The sequence below is a fragment of the Sparassis crispa genome (assembly GCF_003851025.1).
Source record: "Sparassis crispa DNA, contig_000005F, whole genome shotgun sequence".
Lineage (NCBI taxonomy): Eukaryota > Fungi > Basidiomycota > Agaricomycetes > Polyporales > Sparassidaceae > Sparassis > Sparassis crispa.
This window is the reverse complement of record NW_020939752.1, coordinates 1,484,305-1,508,753: the sequence shown is the minus strand read 5'-3', so window position 1 is coordinate 1,508,753 and position 24,449 is coordinate 1,484,305. Positions and strand designations below refer to the sequence as shown.

The following is a 24,449-nucleotide window of genomic DNA, read 5'->3' as shown; positions in this document are numbered from 1 at the left end:
CACGGAAAATGCGCTATGGCATTGCAGGGTTCTGCATGATAGCACATTGACTGCGTTGTGCCTGGGCCCGGATGAGCGGATGTTGATAACGGGAGATAATCGTGGACACATACACGTGAGTCACAATTTTGCGGTAGGTGTGATCAGACATTAATCCCAATATTTTCCCCTTCCACGGCACCTCGTCGATGATGTTTGTTGCTTTTGTATGATTATACACATGGTCGCAATGCGGAAGATCTGGGACCTTCCAAAACGACGCATGGTGAACAATCTGCGGGAACATCTGGCAAGAGTATGGGGACTAGAGATATCTGTGGATGGACATCTACTGGTATCTGTTTCTGATGACATGACCCTACGAGTGTGGGGATTGCATGACGGTACTATGGTCCGGAACAGTATGTCGAGCCTTCACCGATGTGATTTGGTTTGTTCACGGTTCTTTATCTGCTTACAGTTCAGACGAACACAGCGCCAGCTTCACTTGGACTCGCGCCAGATGGGCGCCTTGCCGCAGTATCATCCGCAGAAAGTGGGATGGTTGATGTGTGGGACATTGATGCTGGCTCACGCTTAACACGTCTGGAGGGTCACAACTCATGTGTGCGCAGTATCGCCTTCACGCCCGATGGTGTTGGGATTGTGACCGCAAGTGATGATGAAACACTCAAGTATTGGGATTTAACATCGTTTCTCAGCCATCGAGCAGCCGCCGTTAGTATGACTGAAACCGTGGAGTCGAATTCTGGAGCTTCCAAGCCACTCGAGCAGTCCCTCGATGCAAAGACTCTTCATTGTATTAGAACATATACTGGACACAGGGTATGTTGTTCACTTACACTATGCTAGTTGCTTGTCAACCCATTCATCAGAGTGATGTTTTGGCCACCGCCCTTTCTCGTGATGGTCGCTGGATGGCATCCGGGTCTTCTGGTGGAAAGGTGAACTTGTGGGACGCCAAGACAGCAGCGGTGCAATTTGTCTTGAACGGTCATCGCTCTAAAGGTGAATACTCGCATATTTTTTTTATTCATCCACGATTATTACGCTCATGCGTAGTGAAGTCGGTCACCTTCAGTCCCAAGGGCGCCATTTTCGCTACGTGTGGTTGGGATGGTCGCGTTCGTCTGTGTAAGTCTTCCGCATCAGTATAACCTACTTATCCCTCTAACGCTACCATTGGTAGGGAAATACATCATCCCGGAAGACGCACAATCTGCTGCGGGCATGCGGCCTTCCACATCTGGCGAATGGTCGTCTCCCCCAAGTTCGCAGCCCGTATCCGCGACTTCCCTACCGATAGACTTGGTGCATCCTGACGAACCGGAAGAGGTAGTCGCCCCAGTGGTGGTTCGGCACCTTCCTAGTTAGCTTTTCTGGTACTCGGTATGGTACAATTTTGGCTGATGAATGTCTGCAGCACCTCTGAGAATGCCAGATATATCCGACGGTATGACATACGACCTTTCAATCTCTTTTTGGCTGACACGGTTGTCTGACTCAGATGGAGACCACAGCTCTCTCAACGAAGGGCAACTAAGTCCGCTAACCGGCACTGGTGACCATTCTGGTGTAGAACAGGACTTGCAGGCTCCTTCCACATCCCTACGGCGGTCTTCTATAGGTCTAGAGGCCATGTCAGCTAATGCTGCTCATTATCCAGCCGGTGTATCTACCGCTTCCACACACCGTGTAACCTCGTTTTTTCAGTCAAGGTTAGTCTATTTTATCAACAGTGAAAGCGCTGAGTTGCATTTATGGTACCTGATAGGAGTCGGACGTTTCTGGTGACGCTGCAGCGGTTAATTCCTTGTGGGTCAGGATCCCAGCATGGTGAGTGGTGACGAACTTGATGGAAGCTTGAAAATGACTGTGCATAGATATATTGTAAACGTAGTCGACCGATACAGTTTTAAGGTGGCCGTTACTTCGGAGTATGATACACTTTGCCGTTGTAATTTGGTCAAATTGCTACGCGGTCACATAATGTGGAGCTGACGCGCTCCCACCTTAAGTGCTGAGCGCTGAAGGTTAGAAGATGCATAATAAGATTGAATGCCGGTCTGTACTTCCGTCGAGAAATCTGGTATCTGGCATTCTGGTAATTGCCACAATATTTCCTTCGTTCCCAAAGTGAATATAGAAGTCTGTAGCCCTTCTGCGTATGTCAACTTCAATGAGGACGCGAGTACGACGCCTGGTCAAGCGGGCGCTCTTCAAGCACTAATCACAGCAGGGCGCTTGTAGCTCTACGTACAATGCTTCCGCCTGAAGTTCGAGCGCTAGTTCAGTTTGAATAATCTTTTCTCGTTCAGCTTTCAACATGGATTCCGGGCAGTATGGCGAGCAAATCCTATGCATCAAATTGATGGATTTTATTCCACTTGTTCGTTATGTCCCAATTAATTCACCGACTGGCACGGACGACGAAGATTGGGAGGAATCAGATCTTGCGGATGTTCGTCTTGAGGAGCACAACTCAAGATGCTACTTTTGTCTAGAAGATTTTAAGCCTCCGAGAAGGAAGTCTGTCCAGGGTTCTCCACCATCGGACAATGCTACTGAGCCGCTCAGACAGTACCCATGCGGTCATGTATCACATGTACGTACGTTCTACTCTCGTTCAATATATTGTCTTTGACTGTGTTGCAACTGCATTCTGCAGCAATATTGCGCCGATCATTGGATGCGCGAGAATACTGCATGTTTTTTATGCAAGAAGAAGCTGTACCCAGCTGAGGCTCTCAGAGATTACGACCACTGGTCAGGACTATTCAATCTCACGCGCGGTGGGGATGGAGTAGTCAGAAAAGTTGTTGACGTGGAACTTGTGCAATCACACGAACTCACCGGGTGTGTACTATTCACGTCCTACTGCTCAACATGCGGCTAAATCCACTCTTTTGTTCTTGTCTCTGCACTCCCTGTAGGGATAATGTCTACTATACATGGTTCTCCGCCGATGGCAGATTTATCGCTTTGGGTTGTAATGAAACCACTTTTCGAATATGGAAGGATCCAACAGCGTCCGAGGTTGTCACTCAGTGAAGTACCATTCGATCTCTGTGTTGTGGTTTGGTGAACTGAACGTGCATCCTCGTCCATTTTCCACCCTTATTATTTTCCTTTCTACAACACCTTTCTCCAACTCTACAGTGATCTAGGCATCGTATGTTCTTCTTGCTGCGTAGATAAGGATGCTTCAGTTATATTCACGGGTCATCAAGACGGCAGTCTCCGAGTAAGTGACCACTTTGCTCGCCGTGACTAATTATCCGCATGTTTGCAATGGTGGTATGCGTAACTTATTTTTGTGTGTGTGCAGATGTGGAATATCGATGATCAACATGACGAGGACACAGCCATCAGACATCGAGACAATGTGCGTGACCTTGTTATGTCTGGAGACGGACGTCTAGTGGCGTCTGTTTCCGATGACAAGATGATGCGGATTTGGGAGAAGACCGACGATTCCCTCGTCCGGACTAGTTCGTCTGTTGTCCATGGCGTCCCATTCTTACTGATAGATTTTCTGTTGCAGTAAAACTCCATGCCAAACCACTGGCACTAGTTTGTCTGTCTATGGATGGAAACTTTGGTGCTGTTGCGCTGGTCAACGGAGAGGTGCTGGTATGTGCCACGAAGACTGGCGTGACATTGAGGTGCCTAGATGCACACAGTGGCAGTTCGTGTGGCATCATCTTCACGCCCGATGGAGCGGGAATGCTTACAGGTGATGAGAATGGGACACTCAAGTATTGGGACACTGGGTCCGTGTTCGCACAAAAGGAACATATGGGTGGATCTGTGCGCAGTATTTCTCGCATTTTCAGGTCTCACATTCGGCTGAGGAAACCAGACAAAATACGCGCACCAGTTCGATCATTCTCGAGACATACTGTAGGTTGACCATAATTAGTCTCAGATTTCGCTGACAAGTCTACCAGTCTGGTATTACTGTGATAGACGTGTCACCCGATGGGCGTTGGGTAGCCTCCTGCAGTACAGACGGCGAGCTGTACATATGGGATATCCGGACAGCGGAACTAGAATGCACACTGCAAGCCCATGGAACCCGTCATAGTGCGTTCCATGATTACTTCGCTTCGACTACTGTTTATATAACAAATATTGCCGAAATTGTCAGTAACATCAGTTGAGTTCAGTAGAAAGGAGCCCCTGCTGGGTACATGCGATACTGATGGGAATTTTCGCATCTGTGCGTTCTTAGGGTGGTAAACTGCATTGTCGACTAACTAAAATTTTCCATTTGAGGGCGATACACCACGTATGAAGATGCACAGCAGACATCGCTCCTTCGTATATCTGCGTCACGGGGCAACTCACGACCTCCAACAGATTTACAATCTGTACTCACCGGCTCTTCCGGGGGAACCTCAGATCAGTTTCACGGCGAAGCAGAGCCAGCCGATGCAGCACCTGTTAGGCCTTCGGTCGAAACCAAAGACAACCCACAACTTCTACATTTGGATGCTGTAGACTCGTCTACGATGCAGTCGCCGTCCTCGACCGATGAAATCGCTCTGTTGTCGACTTCAAGTCAGCCAATTTCGAATTCGAGCAGGCTCCAGCCGACAGCTGAAGAGGCTCGCGTCAGGTCGATCCTATCTCGGTTTATTACTGACACAACACTCTGCTGACCATGTCTCAATTACACCCGCAGAACACGCTCGAGAGCGAGGATACAGCGGCTCATTTCTTCGACCTTCGCCGGGTAGCCGCCGTGGAAGCAGCCTTTGTTTGTTCTAGCGTCGAAGTCACTCGGTTCTTGAATAAATGTAGGAAGCCAAAATATTGGCCCATGGTTGTATAGATATGCGGAACCTGTATTATTCTGCTTATTGGACTACCGCTCTCATGTCGTGCAGATGACGGCGGTTGTTGTCGCTTGTGTAAATCCGGGTAGAGGAGGCAGGCGCAAGGGAGGAGATAGAAAGGTATGTCTTCATTTATACACGATATTGTGCGTGTGGGGCCCAGTGGCGTCTTCGTTGTTGCCAAATGCAAGGTGAACGCGTGTGCAGTCTGGACGCGACACGGTCACGTGCAAACAAAACGTTTTGAGTGAAGACTCCACATGACGGTGGCGAGAAAACCAACCCCCACTGAGCCGGTTGGAATTTCTGACTCTTACCGGAGTTCTCTTCCATATTCATGTACAGTCAAGGTGCTCCTCGTCTGAGGTGATTGGATCAAGGTGACCGCTTTGCACGCCACGAAGACAGCACAGTCAGTTGGTCCTGCACTTTTCTTCTCTGCATTTTGCTACAGTTCATAGAAAAGACCTTCGACTTCATTGCTTTTTTTTCTGCACTTCTGTGACGTGCACTGATGTCGAAATAACGACAAAGAAGTCTATACACGCACGCGACGCGACATTCAATGGTGATTTGCAGTGATGCTGCGGTATGGCTACCGGGAGCTCATAACCATGATTACAGCCCGCTCACTGGAAACATGACCCATACAATGACTGTAAAAGAAATCACGTTCTTTTGTCATCACACGGAAAAATCCTCAAGGTTCGTATCGACGTCCCATTCCGCTGATATTGTGAAGTTAACCTCAATACGAAATTGCAACGATAGCATTTTAGCCCATTCATTGAGTCGCTGCACCGTGATAAACATGTTACCGAAAAGTCAACGCTGGCCCGGAAGACTTGGTCAGTGTAGTCGAACATTTGCACTATGAAGCTTGTCCCGTTACTGGAGTCGACGGACGTCAACATGATTATCTTCGCCCCCACGTATATCATCGCGTCTTTGCTGCCCGCAGAAGACAGCGCACGATGCCGCATTACGGATCACTGCTATTATTCGCCAGTTTGTTGACATCAGACGTATTCGCTTCATATTAGCCCAAACATGCAGCGCAGTGCATGAAGCTAAACGCTCATACATCGTTGTGCGGCAGCCATGCGGTGTCCTGTGAACCGCGCAAAATGATGCCACCTCTCGTATGGTCCGTCACCTCTCTCCTCTGCCTTTCGGATACGCCTCCTCTGCGAAAAGTCAAACAAGCGAGACCATAGGTATTATTGGTATCAATGACGATGGACTGGAACCGTTCTGGCGAGTATTTCCTCCGTGGAAAGATGGCAGACCTCCTCCCTCGTGTTCGTTATGTTCCAGCTCAGGAAGCAAATGCCAACGCACACCCGCCCAAAACTGTGGAATGGGAGAAATCAGATCTCGTAGACGTTTCGCTGGAAGACCAGGACTCGAGGTGCTCCTTATGTTTAGAAGACTTTCGGCCGCCCAGGCGAAGGTCCTCACGAAACCCAGAAGTGTCGGAGAGCGCATCCGCGGAAGTGCTCACGCAGTTCCCGTGCGGACACGTTTTCCACGTACGTTCGTTGGAATTTTGCTTTTGAGCGCCTGAACTTGACGTATTCGTGCAGTGCAGTTGTGCGGACAAGTGGATGCGCGAGAACTCGACATGTTCTTTGTGCAGTAAGGACATCTATCCCCCTGAAGGTATCCAAGAGGGTAGCGACTGGTCTGCGCTGTTCAGCCTCTTTCGGGAGCAGGACGGCCATCTGCGAAGGGTCGTGGATGTCGATCTCTTGCATGCTGCTCAGCTTCCATGGTGCGAGTGGCCGTCCTCTTTCGCTCTTTTTTTCTGGTTCTTGCGTACTGATTAACTTACATCTTGTGCAGGAGTGTAGGCATCTGGGCCTACCTCTGTTTCTCTGCGGATGACAAGTATCTCGCGGTGGGATGCTACTCGCACTCAATTCGTGTCCTGGATACAGAGACAGTGTCAGAGATACGGTACGACCGATGTTTCTTGATATCTACGACTGATGGACATTCAAATGTGCAGTCTTCTCGAAGATGTTGGGTTTTCCGCCTTCTGCTTCAGCACAGATGGCCAGCTTCTCGTTACAGGAGATATTCACGGGATTATAAATGTGAGTGAGCGTGTCTGGCGCTTCAGTGTTATCAGCCCGAACTCAACTCCACTTCTAGATTTGGGATGCACAAGCTGCGGACCAACCGTCGAAACGTTCTCTACTCGGACATCAGGACAAGGTGACGGAACTCGACATATCGGAGGACGGCCGACTGCTCGTGTCCGTGTCCAAGGACCAGACCCTGCGCGTCTGGGAGACGCACACCGGGAACGTCGTGCAAATCGGTATGTTTAGCCGTATATCGTGCCGTTGCTACTGAACGCGATCGTCCGCGCGCGCGCAAGTGCAACCCGGCTCCCGCCCGATCGCCGTCCGTTTTACGCCGGACGGCGCCTCGATCAAGACGGGGCTGAACGACGGGTCGGTCAAGTTCTGGCATGTCGGAACGGGCGCATTGTTGGAGCGCCTGGGGGGGATCGGCGCATTTGTGGACATCTTACTCGTGCTCGGCGGCAACAGCGTGCTTGTCGGCCAAGATGGCACACTGAGCTTCTGGGACGTGGGTCCGACAACGAGCCCCACGAGTCCGATGAGCCCCACAAGTCTGATGCACCCACGAGAAGCCGGCATCGGCGAAAGCGCACAGGGAAATCCGAGCCCTGCCTCGTCTCAGACCGAGGACGACGACGAGGAGTTGCAACAGATGAGCAGCTACACCAACCACACGGTGGGTACACCCGCAGGGAAGTTGGCGGAGGACCGCTGATGGATCGCATGTGCAGGGTGTGGTGTGGTCCACCGCTATGTGGAAGGTCGGGCCGTGGGTCGCTTCCGGCGACGAGAACGGCGAGCTGCACGTCTGGAACGTCCACACGGCGGAGCTGCAGTGTCTCATACGGGACCGCAACGAGCACAAAGGTACGTGACCGCGCACCTGTTCCGGATGAGAGGGTGACGATGGGCACGTCTAGTGAGAGCGCTCGGCTTCAGTCCGAAAGGGACGCTGCTCGGTGCGTGCGATGCAGACGGGTGCGTCCGCATATGTGCGTGCCTCGTGAAACTGAGAGTCGGTGCCACTCGTCGCTCAGTTGTTGTGCGATTTAGGGAAATTCGCCGTAGCGGAACAGCAGCCTGCGGTACCGCAACCTCCTGCGAACACCTCAGCCGCGACACCGCCCGCACCGCGGACGCCGATGGCGCGGCCTACAGAGGGCACCCGACCGTTCTTGCCAGTGCAGGATTCGCCTTCGCAGGCAAAGTGGGTCTTGCCTCTACGCAGTCCGGCTGTGTAAGCTGATGCGCATGTTTTGTGCATGTAGGCACGTGGGCTTCATCGGGAGGCTGCGACATCTGTTCCTCTGTCATTCGCTGTCGGCGTATATGGATGAGAAGTGAGCGCTCACTTCTCGGGCCAGGCTGATAAAGGTTCACTAGGGCCTTTGTCGGCTGGACCGTTCAGGGCGCGCGTCGCATTTGTTCGTCTTGTACATATTTCGTGTCGCAACACTTCATTATGGGACGATGTAAGCTGGAGTGGTGGTAATATGAGCATAATTGCGAGACCAAGTACAATAACCCATGGCTCGCCTGCGCTGCTGACTCCCGAGTGCGGGTCCCGCAATTGTATCGCCCGGTGCCCGAGAACGTGCAGCTGCGTTGAAAATGGTGGCTCAATCGAGCAGATACAGCTCTTGGAATTGAAGGTAGCACAGAAGAGTATGCATATGCCCTCCATTTTTTCTGGGCACAAAGACACACGTAGCTGCTGAGGCCTTGAGGCCTGCCGTATTGTATACGTTTGTGTCCAGATGCTCGAAACACCTTCGTCTGCCACTGGCATGATCCTCATTCAAAGCCACTCAGAAATCAGCTCGTAGCAATTTCATGGATGGCAGGATGAGTCTCAGAGTGTATCCGAGTGTGTCAAAAGCTGTGTGCATCGGACGACTCAGTGGTAGCGCACGTTGACTGCCACAATCTTGCAGCGTATTCGTGACATGAGTCGGAGGAATATCCTGCGCAAAGAGGTGGTCTACATACTGTGTCATGATCATCACCGAGGTTCAGACTTCTTTGGAGGTAATCGAGCTGTGTGATGTATTCAACTTCGCAACTTCGGTATCAAAGAATTAGGCTCATGCGAGGCCAGCACATTGCTATTACGAGTGAACCCTCTCTCTTCGGGAGAGTGTGGCAGCACTGTATTTGCTAGAGACTGATGCACAATTTGAGGCTGCTGCAGACAGTGTCATATAACATAATTCCAAGAAGGGATTATGGACACCAAAACATAGTATTAATGGCACCAAATCAAGTGGTCAGATGATGGGTCAAATTTGTGGTGGCTTGACAGCAGTGCACCAGAGATGGTAACATTGAGGTTCTCCATCCCCACAGGGCAACATCTTGCAGTGGGTGATCACTTCTGAGGGAATTGTGCATATGGCCCCGAGGCAGACAGCATTGGAGGAGTGAAAGTACTGTGTCTGGCACATGTTGTGTCGGAACTGAATCACATTGTAATGTCATGCTTTTTTCTTAAGTCACGTTAAATTCACATTGTGATGCCTTACAAGGAAATTTTAGTCTGAATTCCGGTCAGAAAGACGCTATGATGGGAAAAAATAAGTTTAAATGCCTCAATGCATTTGTGACAAAAACGTGACTGTCACAAAATGTCACAAATGCATTAAGGCATTTTAACGTGACTTAAGAAAAAAGCGTGACATTTACAATGTGATTCGGAAATTCCAACATGAAGGCTTGATTTCTATGAAAGGAAGGGGATCACAGTGCGTGGGGTATTCACCGGGAGATTCTGCACCATATGTGCTTGGTTTTTCAGGATGGCATAACCTGTCTTGTGTGTGAGGGTTGAATAATGCAACATTTGCTTCATACTCTTTCCATTTCTACCCAGACCTCAGGCACTTCAAGGCAAGAGGCATGCAAAAATCAAATTCCACACACGAGGTCAGAAAATCCAATTAAGGACTTTTAAGGGTCCCCCCTGTGGAAATTTCCCATGCCCTATATATGCAAGGTGGCTGCCATAAAGAGAAGTTACAAAAAAGGCTTATATAAGTATGTCACCTGTTTGTTACCTCTGTGACCCAACATTACACCTACTAAGTGCCCGACTGCAACCCCACCCCTCATCGCTGGCCAAACAGCATTCTCTGATACATGTTGCAAGCTCTCCTCTGTGATAGGTTTCAACTGTAAGCATGAAACTCATGAGAATAAGCCTTCACTCACATCCTACTAGCAGTTTCTTAGATGGAAATAATTTCTGATTAAGGGCCTTGGATGCCCCCCCTCCCCCTACCCTGTGTCTTAGGTTTTGCTGGTGCATGCCTCTTGCTTTGATGGAGTTACATGCAACGTCCGTTGGACATTCTTCACTTCCTTCAATCTGCCTCTGATGACAAGTGTTAAAGGAGAGGCTGCATGACCAACATGGCTCCTCTGTCTTCACTGCCCAGGTCTTGTGTCCATTTTTACTATTGCCTTAAATGTCTCATGACTGCACCATATACCAAAGCTATTCACGACTGAAACAATTTATTCCATAGAGAAGGTGTTAATCAATTTAGCATACCCACTGGCCTGCACTTTAGGTTTGTACATTCCAGTGCTGATGTCCACCTGAAGATTAGGACACTTGACTTTTACAAATCTGAACATGGCTTCGAACATGAATTCCTGATTGCAACTGTTGAGGATGCCACTGCATCAGATAGCAGTCATCCTATTGGCTTCATATTAGTGGAACGGCGTGGAGGTGGCATTCCCCGAGTTCTGAGTCTCATATCCCCTCATCCCCCATTGTTGAATATGGTTCACAAGCCTTGACTTCTAACTCATCTGCCTCTCCATTCGCTGCTGTCCAGATTCTCTCCAAATCAGGCACACCTGCCATTGACATCTTTTATATGACCAAGGACCTCAACACGCTATTACAATTTACCAGTCATGCTGGCTCCACAGTAATCTGTATCTTTAAAAGTTCAGAGAATAACCATGATTCTCTCGCCAGCCTTGTTGCAGCATGTATAAAAACACACGCTTGCTATCCCTACTATCGTCTCCCTCAGACGAGTTGCTACTGGTTCGCAGGAGTTGTCTATAAGCTGTTGACAAACACAATGATTGAATTCAGTCCAGGCCAGGATCCTGAAGTTGTTCCTGTGCCTGGCGACATGAAACTTCAAGTGGTTGCAGATGCTGTTCCGCAAGCTAAGGACCAGAATGGCTATGATGGTATCATGAACTGTCAGGTCATCTCCCCCACTTGCATCTTCTTAGATAATAGTAAGAGAGATGACCTTACAGTTTATAATACTACCATGTCCATTTCAGCCCTTGGCCCATGAAACAGTGTCAGCAATAACCTGGAGTTCAATGTTGCCAGGCACAGAAACAACTTTGAGATCCTCACCTGAACTGAATTCAATCACAGTGTTTGTCAATAGCTTGTAGACAACACCTGTGAACCAGTAGCAGCTAAATTGAGGGAGGCAATAGTGAAGACAGTGAGCGTGTGTTTCTATGTATGCTTCAACAAGGGTGGCAAGCAAATTACAGTCATTCTCTGGACTTCCAGAGACACAGATTACCACAGGGCCAGCATGACTGGTAAATTGAAACAACGTATTGAGGTTCTTGGCCATAGAGAAGATGTCAATGGCAGCTGTGCCCAGTCTAGAGAGAATTTGAATGGCAGCAAATGGAGAGGAGGATGAGTCAGTAGTCAACACTTGTGAACCACATTCAACAATGGGGGATGAGGGGATACGAGACCCAGAACTCAGGAAATGGTCACCACCATGCTGTTTCACTAAAATAAACCCAATGAAAAGACTGCCATCTTGTGTAGTGGCATTCACAACAGTCACAACCAGGAATTCATGTTCAAAGTCATGTTCAAATTTGCAAAAGTCAAGTGTCCTAATCTTCAAGTGGACATCAGCACTGGAATATACAAACCTGAAGCACAGGCCTGTGGGTATGCTAAATTGATTGACACCTTCTCCATGGAATGAATTGTTCCAGTTGTGAATGGCTTTGGTAGATGGTGCAGTCATGAGACATTTAAGGTGATAGTAGGCATGGACACGAACCTGGGCAGTGAAGATGGAGGAGCCATGTTGGGTGTGCTGCCTCTCCTTGAACACTTGTCATCTGAGGCAGATTGAAGGAAATGAACCTAACGGACATTGCATGACTCCGAGCAGACCTTGAAGCACCCGAGGTCTGGGTAGAAATGAAAAAAGTGTGAAGCAAATGTTGGGTTATTGAACACTCACACATGAGAAAGGCTATGCTAACCCATGGTCATCCCGAGGAACCAAGCACACACGGTGGAGCATCACCCGCTGAATACCCCGCGCGCTGTGATCCTCTTCCTTAGAGATCGTTCAACATCTGCCAGCGAGCCACAGTTACAGGAATGAGCAAAAGGCACAGCCAGGAAGGAGAACGGTACATCTGCGAACTTGAAGAGCGGCGAGGGCCGCGAGTAGGGGGCACGAAGGTTGAAGCAGAGTGGCTACCAACTGCCTTTGGGAGACTAGGTCCGTCTGCTGCGCCGGCTGCTGCACTCAGTCGCTCCAGCACGGGCAAGCGAGCGGTGTGCGTCCTTCCTCCAACTTTTGATCGTATCGATGTTTACTGATGTCGCCTTGGTTCTCAAATACCAGGTAGTTGCCTCGTTCTGGCATCACCTTCGTGCGGACAGCTCACCATTCGACCACCATCTTCGAGTCTACGCAGTTGTGACGCCACGCTCATCTGCTCTTCGTAACTGCGTATTCATCCGATGGTCTTTTCTTGTCTCCTATGCTACTTTTGCCGATATCGTCTGATTTACTTTTGCCCGCGTCGCAGTAGCTACGTGCTTTTTTGCTCTCGTATTTATGTACTCGACTCCTGTACTGCGTGCTGTGCCCTCCCGTTCAAATGTAACGTTGTCGTCCGAACCCGCCGCTGCGATACCGGTCATGCATTCGGTTCATTTCGGGGAGCGTGGATAAAATTTTCGTATCTGTGAGCGTGAGCGGGGGTGATAAACAAATGCGAGCACAACACTCGGGACAAGGTACAATGAGCCGCGTATAACGTCCTTCCAATGCCTTTCCCTCATCGACCGCATCGACTGCCTCCGCCCGAGCGCGCGACGGGCCCCGCACCGGCGCCGGGCCCGAACCCGAAGCCGAGTGCGCGCAGGGCGTCGAACACGGCCTGGTGGGGCGCGGGCTCGATCGAGTCGACCGTGTGGGTCTGCACGAGGCCGCTGAGGGGCGAGAACGCGTACGTCGAGTTCCTGCACCGGAGAGGAGTCAGCTGGGGACGACGGAAAGGGAGAGGGGGACGGGGATGAGAGGACACGCACACTTGCCACCCGCCGGGCGCGCCGCTCACGCGCACGGCGCCGGTGACGCACAGCCCGATGATGAGGCTCTTCTCGCGGATCTTGCGCGGTGCGCTCTGCGGATCGTCCGGCGCGGGCGGTGCTGTGTGCGAGAACGCGAATGTCAGCATCCGCACCCGAGAAAGGGCAAGGGCGTACCAGGGGGGCCGTGCACGCGCACGCCGCGGAGCTCGACGTGGAGGTCGGTGTAGAGCGCGTTGAGGGTGTGCCGGACGAAGACGGAGGAGGCGAGGTACAGCGGGAGGCCTGCGAGGCGTGCGCGTTAGCGGTAAGAGAGACAGCGCGCGGGCGACGCACCCTCGATGTGGAGCGTCCGGGGGAAGGGCGCGGGGAGGGGGACGACGGGGGTGTACGCGAGGCGGATGCGCGGGCTGTAGATCCCTACCTCGTCTGCGGGGGAGGTGACGAGCCCCGTGCGGAAGAAGTCGGGCAGCGTGCGGTGCAGGACGTCGATCGCCCGGCCTGAGGGGCTGGCGTAGCATCAGAAGCCTCGCCGGCACTGAGGGACAATGCGCGCAGCGGCGGGGCACCACGTACCTGTGCGCAGCTCCCACTCTGCGTCCGAGACCGCGTCCGGCTCCGGCGGCGGTGGAGGTTCCTCTTTCTCGGGCGGCGGCGGGTGCTGGTCGTGTGCGGAGGCTGAGTGCGCGGACGGGGAATCGGGCTGCTTTGGCTGCTCCTGCTCTGCATCCTCTTTCACGCGCGGGGCAGCGGCCGCAAAGCGCACTGGGCGCAACAGCTGGGCGAGGAGCGCAGTGCGTACGTCGGGTGTGAGGAGCTGGTGCGGGGCGAGCAGCGAGTCCAGGAGCGGGTCCAGGAGGTGCGGGCTTCGGTGGGGGGGTAGGGGCGGGCGGTGGGCGGTGGAGGGCGGGAGCGCGATGAGGCCGCGGTGGGACACAGATGCGAACCTGTGCGGTCTTTGCGCTCGCGGGCGTGCGTGTACGCGGGGACTGCGGAGGGCGTGCATTACGCGGAGCGATGAGTTGGCTGAGAGGGTGTGCTTTAGGGATGGACGCGTGGACGGCTCGGCGCGCCCAGTGACGTCACACCACAAGGTCTCATTCTCGGTCCTCGCACAGAACAAATTTAAGATGCAAAGGATCCTCAGGATCCATGCCATGCGTGAATTCGTGCATGCACAGTAACGAAGGGACAATACGCAGTACGAAGCGGCTATGTACGCAGGACTAACCGACCGGCCAATAAACAACTAACGGTCAACGGCAGCAGCAAGAAAAAACTTCCAATTCCGCGGAGGGGGACCACGCGAGCGGGGTATACAGGGCAAGAAGGGATGTAAGGTGAAAGAACGCGAACGTAACAAGGGAAAAAAAGTAGTGGCAGCGGAAAGGGGGGACGGCACGCAGAGCAGACGGTATGAGCGCTAATGCGCTGGGTACTACGAAAGGGCGCGGAGCCAGAGAGACCTGCACCCCGGCTGCGCGGCGCATGAGCGGCATCCAAACACCAAACAAACAAAGTCTGCTCCTCCAGGCGTGCGTCGCGCGGGCAGCGCTCAGAGCTCGTCGCAGTATGGCAAGTTCGAGTCGTCGCCGTCGCCGTCGTCCGTGCCATCGTCACTGCCGTCGTCGCTCGGGCTTGGCGACGGCGCCGGAGTAGTGGCGGCGGGCGCCGCGGTCGGCGTAGCAGAGGCAGGAGTCGCCGTGGCCGGGATGGTCGTGGGCACCACCGACCCCGAGGGCGGGGGAACGACCGTCTCCGTGCCGGCGACACAGAGCACCTGCGCGGAGAATCAACACCGTGGGACAGTGGGAAAAGAGCGGGGCGCGCACCTCGCCGACGTAGAGGTTGTCGCACGCGGCGTCGATCTGCGGGTTGTTCTCGTACAACACCGTGGTGTTGATCGAGTACGCGGTGGAGATCGCAGCGCAGTCGTCGCCGAGCTTGACGACGTACGTCGTGTTGCAGTCCTCGCCTTGGTACCCGAGGCAGAGCACCTCGCCGGCGTACAGGTTGTCGCACGTCGCGTCGATGGACGGGTTGCACGCCGCCAGCTGGTACCTGCGGCAGAGTCAGCGGTGACCGCAGAGATGGGGACGGGACACACGTGGAGACGTTGTTGGCGGCAGAGATGCTGTCGCAGATGTCGCCCGCCTGGACGGTGTACGAGCGGTCGCAGGTCTGCGCGAACGCGGCTGCGAGAGTCACAACATGAGCAGGGCCGGTAATAACACTACTACAGCTGCAGACTCACAGCTGGCGAGGAAGGGGAGCGCGGCGAGGGCGAGGAAGGCTGCGGTAGAGAACATGGTTACGGCGTGGAGGGGGGCGGTATGTAATTAACAATCGGGCTTGCGCGTGCAGGAACGGTAAGGAGTGTGTGTGTGCAGAAGGAGAGACGTGCAAGGCGCAAGGTCGTCGAGGTGGACGTGGACGTCGATGAGGAGAAAAAATAACGGCGCCTGCGAGCGGGCTGTACCCCCTTTGACTCTCACGCTCACGTTCCCTTGACGATGTCATCGGCACGTGCGTCGTCGTCCGTTCACCTTTGTCAGAAAGACTCGCACTTCTTGACGAGTTTGTAGACCCCGTTACCGCCACCAGCGGTTCTCTGCGCAGAATTGGGAAGAGTAGAGGCGAGCTCAGACGGAAGAAGACAAATGCTCCATTTTTAGAAACCGTACTTGGGGATTAGTCTATTCAGAAACCCGGTTTACACAGAAACCCGGTTTACACAGAAACCCCCCCTGCTTTTGGTAATTTCGTGATGGCTCTGAAAAAATTCGAAGACGCTCACCTGTCAATGTTTACCAGCGGTCTCCCGGGTCCGCTGTCGAACTCAGCGAGGGCGCACACATTCGCCGCGCGCTGGCGTGCGTCGGTGTCTCCGATGTCATTCATCGGGTGCCGCTTATCGCCTATTGCGTCGAGTAGTGGTGTCCCATTGTTGTTAAGGTGAGATGAAAAGGCTTTGTATCAAGTGGGCATCTTGACACACAGAACCAAAGAGATAGCACACACCAAAATTCGGCGGCTGGTCATTGCTCATCGTCTCCAATGACGATGCGGACGCGGTCCGCCCTGTCAAGGACGCGCGGTACTCGGTGTCAATGGTTGGCGCCGTCGTTGGCGTCAATTGATCTTTTTTTGATGGTATTTCCATCTTCGCATTTTTCTCTTCAGCGGTTCCGGGGGAAGGTGGGTTTATTTTCCCCCGGGGGGTTTCTAAATAGACTAATCCCGTACTTGGTCACATATGGTATTCCAAGCAGTCTCTGTACGAGAGCTGAGAAAAAAGAGTATATATCACTTGAACCCTCCCTGGGCACAGTACGTACCGCCAGATCCTCCGTTCTCCGTAGCCTAATTGTCCGAGAGCTTCGCAGGAGAAACTTCCCTCTCTTCACTCGTCGTCTCGCAGTGTCCGGAGAGGCAGCCGGTGTGGGCACGAGCGTGGGGGATCCTTCTGTCTGGTCGGAAAACAACAGAGGCAGTCCTTGAATACACTGCTCGGGGGCGGTCTGGGACCACCACCTGTATTCAATAGCCAACCCGGACTCCCTCCGTCCTCAGGAAGCTCTGCCTCGAGGATGAACCCGTTGCAGGCCTTATGTCGAGCGTGGCCCTGACGCAATTCAGCGATGCAAATAGTTCCTCGCCTATAGACTCACGATGTAGCGCGTATTTTCCCAGAAACTCCCCCGATGCGAAGCTAAAGACATTTCTGCGGAAAAATTTGCCGCTTGAACACGTACTATAAGCTGCATGGTCCTATTGGCGTATTTCGTCTTCTGGAAGGAGCCCGAGCACTACAAACTACGAACTCACGGTGCCGTACTCTCGGACAGTCGTTGGACACGCTGCGCAGGACTTGCTTGGAAATTTCCGGAGGAACGTTTGGGTGTGCAAGCTGTGGTAAGCGTCGTCTCGAGCTATCTTCTAGCGCTATGCGACATCCGACCGACCTTCTTTTGGACTTTCACGATGTCTATCCTTGGTCTACGCTCTTAGCGTGTTTTTTCAGTCCTCGATGAATTGGCAGCATTGCCTGTAGGGCGCGGGATCCTCGTGTATGACGGGATGGCCTGCGACCTGGGGTATGTATCACTCATGTTCATGAATATTCCATTGCTTTTGTGCTGCCACGAAAGTTGTGTACAGTCAATTTGTCAAAGAAGGATGAGACCGATGGTATAAAAGCCGACAAGCCACGGTAAGAGAGCAGGTGTTCCAGTCTTCCTACCTGGAAGAAAGAATGGATCTCATGCGGAAACCTTGGGTGCTTGAGCACTGGAGGGTCTACAACACGCGGACCGGTGTTGAACGTCGATGACTCAGATCACAGGGCGAAGATGAGGGCGATCAAGGAGAGGTTATGCGGGCATGGGCGTGGTACAGCCGCTGCGGCAGGGGCGGAGACGGGGGGTAGAATACTGCAGAACGGTTCTATCGCTGTTTTCATAGGTGCTCCGGTTCCACCACACTACGTGGCAGCAAAGACAGGTGAGTCGTGCTGGCGAGAGGAGTAAATGTACATTGACGGTCGGAAATCTACGCAGCTATCGACTCCGAGGGCTTCACCAAGTCGCTCGTTGCAAGACTGGATCCGGAGTGGGATATCAAGGTGGAGTCGCTCTGCAACGTCCTTATAATATAGTCAGACCTGATCGCCGCACACAAGGTCACGGTCATCGATCCTGGCGATTTCAATATCGGCTCACTGGGCGTAGCACGGTGCGCCTGCCAGCACATGCGTATACCAGGCCAGGTGGGGCACCAGCACTCACATTCCTGATGCAGCCGAACTTGAAGCTTGAAGCTGCCCCGGCCGGGGATGCGACAATGTGGCAAGGGACTTCGTGAATGGCCCCAACGAGACGATAGACAAGTATGAGTCTTCGTCAGAGGGGCTTTGTAAAAATGCAGTACATAGTAGAGTTAACAGATGTTTTTCTAAGCCATGAAGATATGTAGCCGCTGTGCGCGAGATCTCACTGGCCCACAGAGAGTTCAGTTCGGGCCAGCCTGTTGGTGTCACGTGGAGCGTGCACGCTCGCGGTTGTGGCGCGCATCATAACTTGAACTTACCTACGTTCAACCTCACCTCCTTCCAGCATTATGTCTCTGAATCGTGCAGAATCTCTGTCTTTCACCTCTTCATCCTCTCGAAGTGATAAGTCTACCGCCTCAGACACACTGGAGCTAGTCGATGACCCATACACGCGACAACAACACAAGGACTTCGACGCTGAGGTGCTGAAGGTGTCCAAGCGCCGTGGCATCGAAACAGAATTGGTAGAAAACAATGCTTTCTCTGCTGCAGCTCTTTTACACACGATCATGAACCCGTGCAAACAAGAAATAATTCGAGAAGCTGCCGACATCAACTTTTTGGAGGACTTGTGCCAGAACGGCAAGCTACGCATTGAACTGAGCAAGGCATTGAAAGATATGGACTTCTCCAAGATTCGGTGCTTAAGTACGTCTTGACATGTATGCTATTTTCCAATTGACCATTCATTTTAAGACTGAACAACCAGGAATCCTTCGTCGAACCACCGGTGGAGCAAATCAGCGTTTTTATTCTATCACGATGCAAAGTCAGTGAATCCTTCCTGTAATTACCTACATTCCCTAAAATTAATGTGCTTTCGTTCAGAGCAAGGTGACCCACGTACCACTGTCTATGCTTTGGAGGCCTGCTGATGTCCATGGCTAGCAACAATGGCCGCGTGGTATAGTCCTTACATTGGCAACGCGCATGTAGCGCTTTTGGATGCCATCAAAGAAATGAATCGCACTCGCGGGGACCAGGGGTATGCCAACTACGTCCCCATTATTCAGAGCTCGGGAACTGGGAAATCACGAGTTGTAGATCAGCTGGCTAGTCTTGTTTTCACCGTTCCATTCAACGTCCGAGAGGAGAATGTCGAAAGTGGTGAGGATCATTGCTATTGTACATGTCCAAATCACAGACGATAACGCAACAGGGCACCCCTTCCCACACCCCGATGATGCTATCCGCGCTCATCTCCTCGATGTCTGCAGCAACTCGCCAAAAGAATCGGAGTGGTTCAAATTGGATGTGGTTGCTGCATATGTCAAGTTTTTTGAGCAGCTATTCATCGTGGTACGTGAACATCTTGACCAAAGGATGCCACACTACCGCAAGAAGTACAAGTCATCTCGGGAGCTCGCGGCAGCCTGGCGAGAATATCTCAACCCACAGCAAGACTCTGTAGAAGTCAATGGCCAGCGAGAAGTTCTTTACAGCGATGTTGTTTCGGTAAGTTCATGCTTCTGTAACGTTCCTGAATAATCACTTATGCGGCGATGTAGCGGCTCGAAAAACGTGAGCCTGCGGGAATTGGGAAAAATCTCAAAGACCACGCTCAAAATGCCATCCAACAAGGCCAAGCATTGGTAGAGACGGTTAACCGGCTCACGAATCGACAACCGGAACGACATGATCTACGAATCGTGTTGTATTTCGACGAGGCGCACTCACTATCAGATGCTTACATCGGAGAGACGAATCGCTACGACGCATTATGCAGTGCGTTGAATCAGCTGAGAACATTGCCCATCTTTTGCATCACACTTTCGACGAACTCCAACCTCACCAAGTTTTCCCCTCCGCAGAAGAGACACCATTCGGCTCGCGTAGTCGAAGGGTTGAGCGACCCTCTTCAGCCTCCATATACAGAGCTACCTTTTGATTGCTTGCCAGAGGGCAAACCTATCCTTGGCACCAAGGAGAAGACTCTTGCTGAAGTTGCCGATATTGGATTTATGGCCATGTTTGGCCGACCTCTGTGAGCGCTATTCATTCATGCGGATTTTAAGCCGATCTGAGCTCTGTTTGCAGCTGGAGTGCGCAACTTCGAGGCGGTGTTGAGAAGAAATGGCTGTTGGAGCTCGCACGGATGAAGCTGATGGGCATGGAAAAATACACCGAGGACATTGACCAGAGCAAGCGTGGTCTTCTGGCTGCCCTCAGCACACGCTTACTTCTAGATTTTGAGCCAACGCGAGAAGTCTCTCGAAGCATGGAGGCACAATTGGTTGAAGCGAATATGCGCATAGCATACAGTGTTCCCAAACACCGTGAATACGTTCGATCAGGATGCCCATCGGAGCCAATTCTAGCCGAAGCTGCTGCCCAAGCAATGAACGAACTGAAACGAACGGTGCCCGAACAGCTCGCGGACTTCGTCGTTGATGGTCTTATCGGGAAAGGAGAGAAAGGAGAACTCGTAATGCGACTTCTTCTCGTGCAAGCCTACGACAAAGCGGCGAAGAAGACTTGCGAGCGCGACCAAGTTGATCTATCCTTCAGCCGGTCTGTGCATCTCTTCGATTTCCTGGAGGCCTTGTTCGGCCCGAAGAATTTGAAAATTTTGAAACAGAGCTGTCCCGACAACGACTCTCGCGGAAAGAAGTTTGAAGACGCGTTCAAGCACGCGCAGGTGCGCTTCACCCACTTCGCGAGGAACGGTGACGAGAGCTCGTCGACCTCTTATGGAGCGTACGCCGCGGTCGTGCGTGGAATGGCTATCCAGTGCTCGACGAACCAGGACGTGATCGATTGTATCGTGCCCGTAGTTCTTCAAGACGATAAGCTGTGCGAGGAAATTATGTCGGGAATTCTGATTCAAGTACGCAACAAGGAGAGGAGGGAGGTCATCGTTGTCGACGAGGCGACCATTCGACATGGCAAAGGATTTTTCCCCAAGGGTCGCAGGGTGGACGATAGGCCATACATAACAATCTCTATGCAATTGGGAGTGCAGACCAAGGCTTCGAAGACGGCACTATCCCAAACTCCAAACGCTTCTGCAGACAAGGGCAGGAAGGGCGTACTTTCCACACCTTCCCGCTTCACCGTTCAGGGCCGATCGCCTCACCACAAAAGAGGCGTACATCCCCGCTACCCTATCAGCGTCATCGGATATTCAAAGAAAGTGTTCGATATGGTCGACAACAAGCATCATTATGCGGTCCTTCTGGGTGGCAGAGATCTCCTAGACGAACATCCGCGACAAGCTGATGTTTATCTCACCTTTGTTCGCCGCCTCAAGCCATACTGGAAAGTTGGGTCACATTGTTATGATTGGATTGACGAGAAGGAGCTTAACCCGGCGAGAGTCCAAGAGGAAGAGGTTCCCGATGAGGAAACGTTCCTGGTCGGAGAAGATGCCGTCGAGGAACAAACGGGCATGATTGGGGAAGACGCCCTTGAGGAGAATGATCCATTTGCTTGATAAACTGAGTACGATCTTTGGGCCTCTCCAAGTATTTTTTTCGCCTTCTGGCTTGTTGTGTTCACTGTTCCTGTTTAGCTACACTGTGGATGTATTTGTATCAATGTAGACCAGATTCCGAGACGAGCGATCTCACTGAGGTTGATATAAGTCTTCGCAGGCTTCGCTCGTTTACAAGTTGGAATGTGTGGATCAAGTGTGAAGATTACCAATCCTCTGTTACTGCAGTGATTACTTGCTTAGCATTGAAGATGGCGATGCCCGACGTCAAAGGTCACATTTGGGTTGAGTGAAAGGGAACTGCAGTAAAATCTGCAAAATCATCCGCCAGGCGGCCAGCCCATCAAAGTGCCTGGCAACCTTTGAGAACAAGGGCGCTCCGAAGCACAGTATACGAAATCCCATCAAGAACCTCCAACCCAACGTGAACTTCATCAGCAAGCCAATTATGTGGCATAGATATACGATACAGCGCACAGCATGCTTCCAAGTCCCGACCACCAGACCCAAGGGACAGTATCAACGTTCAGGCTTGCTTCATTGGGCAGATCTAGATGACGGATCGAAGTTGTGCGTCGGGCAGCGGCTAGTTGTAGGGCGGCGACCATGTCGTCTCCGTCCGCCATCCTCCGGCGCTACTTTGCAACCTCTGCACGCGTGAGGCACAATAACCCGCTGGTGAGCAAATGTGAAGACTATTATGCTTTTCTGTTGCCATACCTTGACACAAGGCTTGAGTACAGGGTCTGCCCAACCGAGGACTGCCGCCGCAAATCCCGAGGAGAGGAGGGCCTATACAGAAGCGGTCGCTTCCTCATGTGAAGAAAGTTATTGCGGTAGCCAGTGGAAAGGGTGGAGTGGGAAAGAGCACGGTTGCAGGTATGCCAGCAACCCAAACAAATACCACCTGCTGATGCATGCCCAGTCAATCTTGCGTTCTCGCTCGCAATGTCCAAGAACTCGGGGCTTAGTGGGCGACCTAGAGTGGGCATTCTTGACTTGGACATCTTTGGACCTTCCGTACCAAAACTCATGGGTCTCGAGAGTGCGAATGATCCTCTTCTTACTGCCGGTACGTTCATTACATCCATTTGTCGAATCAAACCTTGACAAGCACATATAGCGGGCGCGATTATTCCTCTCCGGAACCATGGGCTCCCTTGCATGTCGATGGGCTTTCTTCTTCCCCGCCCAGCTGGTGCAGAGTCAAGCGCGGATACCCCGGTCGTATGGCGCGGCCTGATGGTGCAAAAAGCGGTGCAGCAGCTACTCTTCGACGTGGATTGGAGAGACAATGAAGGTGGACCTGGGCTTGATGTGCTTGTCATTGATATGCCTCCTGGCACAGGCGACGTCCCGCTAACACTAGGGCAGTTGGTAAATGTCGATGGTGACTAGCGTCGTCCACTAATGCGGCGTTGTCCTGATAATGCTGATATTTATTGCCGGATACAGGCGCCGTGATTGTATCGACACCTCAAGATGTTGCACTGACAGATGTGCGCAAGGGTGTTTCCATGTTCCAGAAAATTTCCGTACCTGTGCGTTTTCATATTCCATATCCTTAATCCCGCTTTATCTCTACCCCCATGTAGCTCTTCTTGAAGTACTGAATTTTCCGAACTAGATCATCGGCCTACTCCTGAACCAGTCACACTTTATATGCCCCTCGTGTGCCACCTCGCACTACCTCTTCGGCCCTCCCAAATCCTTCCGCGCAACTGCTACTCGCCTTGGCGTCGATGTACTCGGAGAGCTCCCTCTAGTCCCGGGAGTGAGCAGTGGCGGCGATAAAGGCATCCCGTATGCCCTGGCGAGCGCAGACGCTGTACCGGACGGAGGAAGAGAGCAGTGGCTGGCGACGATGGATGATATTGCTTCGCGCGTTTGGCAGTCTTTAAAGTAGAGGCTGTGCCGGATAGGCGTGCTTACATCATTTATGCCTGTTACGTACAAGTGACATCTCTTTGCAACAGAGTATCCATATTATCTGAGCGAGGTCCGAAGCAGGCTCCTAAAACCATCCGTCGTCACAGCGTTCTCGCTCCTACATCCCATGTTTATGTTTTAGAAGATCATGTGATATATGTTTTATGAGACTTACCCTTTTTATCGAAAATGACTGGATTAGGACGAGGACTAAGAGGAGGAGAACGCTGTGAGACGGCTGGCCCAACTCGTCACCCGATTTCTTCCGAGCTTATGGAAGCGTAGTCTCGGAACCAGACGTTTGGTGGTAGCAGGGCATCACGTGAAACTGACAGCGGAGAGCGAAAAAGAGATGCACAGCTACCACCTAGAACGTCTGGTGAAATTCGTATAGGCGGGGGGGGGATTGTCACACTTCGTGACCAGCGCATCAGGGCGACGTGTCCTACGGGCGATGTGTAGTAGTACGCGTCTTCTGTGTAGTGTCTGTAGCAATCACGATACATCTTCCCCTCATACATATTCTGCTTCTATGTCCTTGAAGTTGCATGTGCGAATCTTGTGCGGTGGATCACTCGGCTCTTGTTGGTGCCCAGGTGTATTGTCAGTGTCTTCGTCTTCATCATCAGATGAGTCCGCACTATGCTCATCCCAGTCCGGGTCGTCAAGTTCTTCATCATCCTGCATGGGATCTTCAGCATTAAGCTCTGATAATAGGGTATAGAGGTTTTCAGAACTCATAGGACTCTGGTGTAGCAAGTCCGGGTATCATGCAGAAGGTCCGGGTATATTGTGTACTACGACATGGTACCTGCTACCTACATCTCTAGACGCGACGCGTGACACGCCTGACGTGCAGAAAGACGCGTCAAGATCACGTGAATGTGACAATCCCCCCCCCCGCCTATATGAATTTCACCAGACGTTCTGTCTGCGGGCTGTGCAGGTGTTTTTCGCTCTCCGATTGGGGGCCCGCACT

At 52.1% G+C, this 24,449-nt stretch overlaps 7 protein-coding genes across 7 annotated transcripts; 4 read left to right on the top strand and 3 right to left on the bottom strand.

The window, feature by feature from the left end:
• Window positions 1-229: 229 nt before the first annotated feature.
• On the top strand, window positions 230-8,278 carry SCP_0605120 (hypothetical protein; the record flags this gene model as incomplete). The annotated part of the gene is made up of 23 exons (XM_027759645.1): window positions 230-401; window positions 461-825; window positions 876-1,008; window positions 1,063-1,134; window positions 1,190-1,369; window positions 1,424-1,453; window positions 1,508-1,718; window positions 1,775-1,836; window positions 2,319-2,605; window positions 3,329-3,491; window positions 3,545-3,773; window positions 3,837-3,903; window positions 3,951-4,086; window positions 6,159-6,373; window positions 6,428-6,615; window positions 6,687-6,800; window positions 6,853-6,940; window positions 6,999-7,167; window positions 7,228-7,610; window positions 7,666-7,801; window positions 7,855-7,926; window positions 7,988-8,141; window positions 8,203-8,278. The coding sequence occupies 23 exons, from the start codon at window positions 230-232 to the stop codon at window positions 8,276-8,278; spliced, it is 3,702 nt and encodes a 1,233-aa protein (XP_027615446.1).
• Window positions 8,279-13,024: 4,746 nt separating this feature from the next.
• On the bottom strand, window positions 13,025-14,283 carry SCP_0605110 (hypothetical protein; the record flags this gene model as incomplete). The annotated part of the gene is made up of 5 exons (XM_027759644.1): window positions 13,025-13,208; window positions 13,278-13,398; window positions 13,455-13,562; window positions 13,614-13,778; window positions 13,854-14,283. 5 exons carry the CDS (start codon window positions 14,281-14,283, stop codon window positions 13,025-13,027), a joined length of 1,008 nt encoding a protein of 335 aa, XP_027615445.1.
• Window positions 14,284-14,832: 549 nt separating this feature from the next.
• SCP_0605100 (hypothetical protein) lies at window positions 14,833-15,586 on the bottom strand (the record flags this gene model as incomplete). Its single annotated transcript, XM_027759643.1, has 4 exons — window positions 14,833-15,057; window positions 15,110-15,338; window positions 15,385-15,472; window positions 15,532-15,586. The coding sequence occupies 4 exons, from the start codon at window positions 15,584-15,586 to the stop codon at window positions 14,833-14,835; spliced, it is 597 nt and encodes a 198-aa protein (XP_027615444.1).
• A 2,043-nt stretch (window positions 15,587-17,629) lies between these two features.
• Window positions 17,630-17,934, top strand: SCP_0605090 (hypothetical protein; the record flags this gene model as incomplete). The annotated part of the gene is made up of 2 exons (XM_027759642.1): window positions 17,630-17,780; window positions 17,837-17,934. 2 exons carry the CDS (start codon window positions 17,630-17,632, stop codon window positions 17,932-17,934), a joined length of 249 nt encoding a protein of 82 aa, XP_027615443.1.
• A 461-nt stretch (window positions 17,935-18,395) lies between these two features.
• Window positions 18,396-21,541, top strand: SCP_0605080 (hypothetical protein; the record flags this gene model as incomplete). The annotated part of the gene is made up of 7 exons (XM_027759641.1): window positions 18,396-18,748; window positions 18,805-18,881; window positions 18,937-18,942; window positions 18,997-19,215; window positions 19,268-19,563; window positions 19,617-20,092; window positions 20,146-21,541. The coding sequence occupies 7 exons, from the start codon at window positions 18,396-18,398 to the stop codon at window positions 21,539-21,541; spliced, it is 2,823 nt and encodes a 940-aa protein (XP_027615442.1).
• Window positions 21,542-22,147: 606 nt separating this feature from the next.
• SCP_0605070 (Iron-sulfur protein) lies at window positions 22,148-23,447 on the top strand (the record flags this gene model as incomplete). The annotated part of the gene is made up of 6 exons (XM_027759640.1): window positions 22,148-22,219; window positions 22,285-22,420; window positions 22,467-22,613; window positions 22,665-22,931; window positions 22,997-23,082; window positions 23,169-23,447. 6 exons carry the CDS (start codon window positions 22,148-22,150, stop codon window positions 23,445-23,447), a joined length of 987 nt encoding a protein of 328 aa, XP_027615441.1.
• A 536-nt stretch (window positions 23,448-23,983) lies between these two features.
• SCP_0605060 (hypothetical protein) lies at window positions 23,984-24,157 on the bottom strand (the record flags this gene model as incomplete). The annotated part of the gene is made up of 1 exon (XM_027759639.1): window positions 23,984-24,157. One exon carries the CDS (start codon window positions 24,155-24,157, stop codon window positions 23,984-23,986), a length of 174 nt encoding a protein of 57 aa, XP_027615440.1.
• Between the last annotated feature and the right edge of the window lie 292 nt (window positions 24,158-24,449).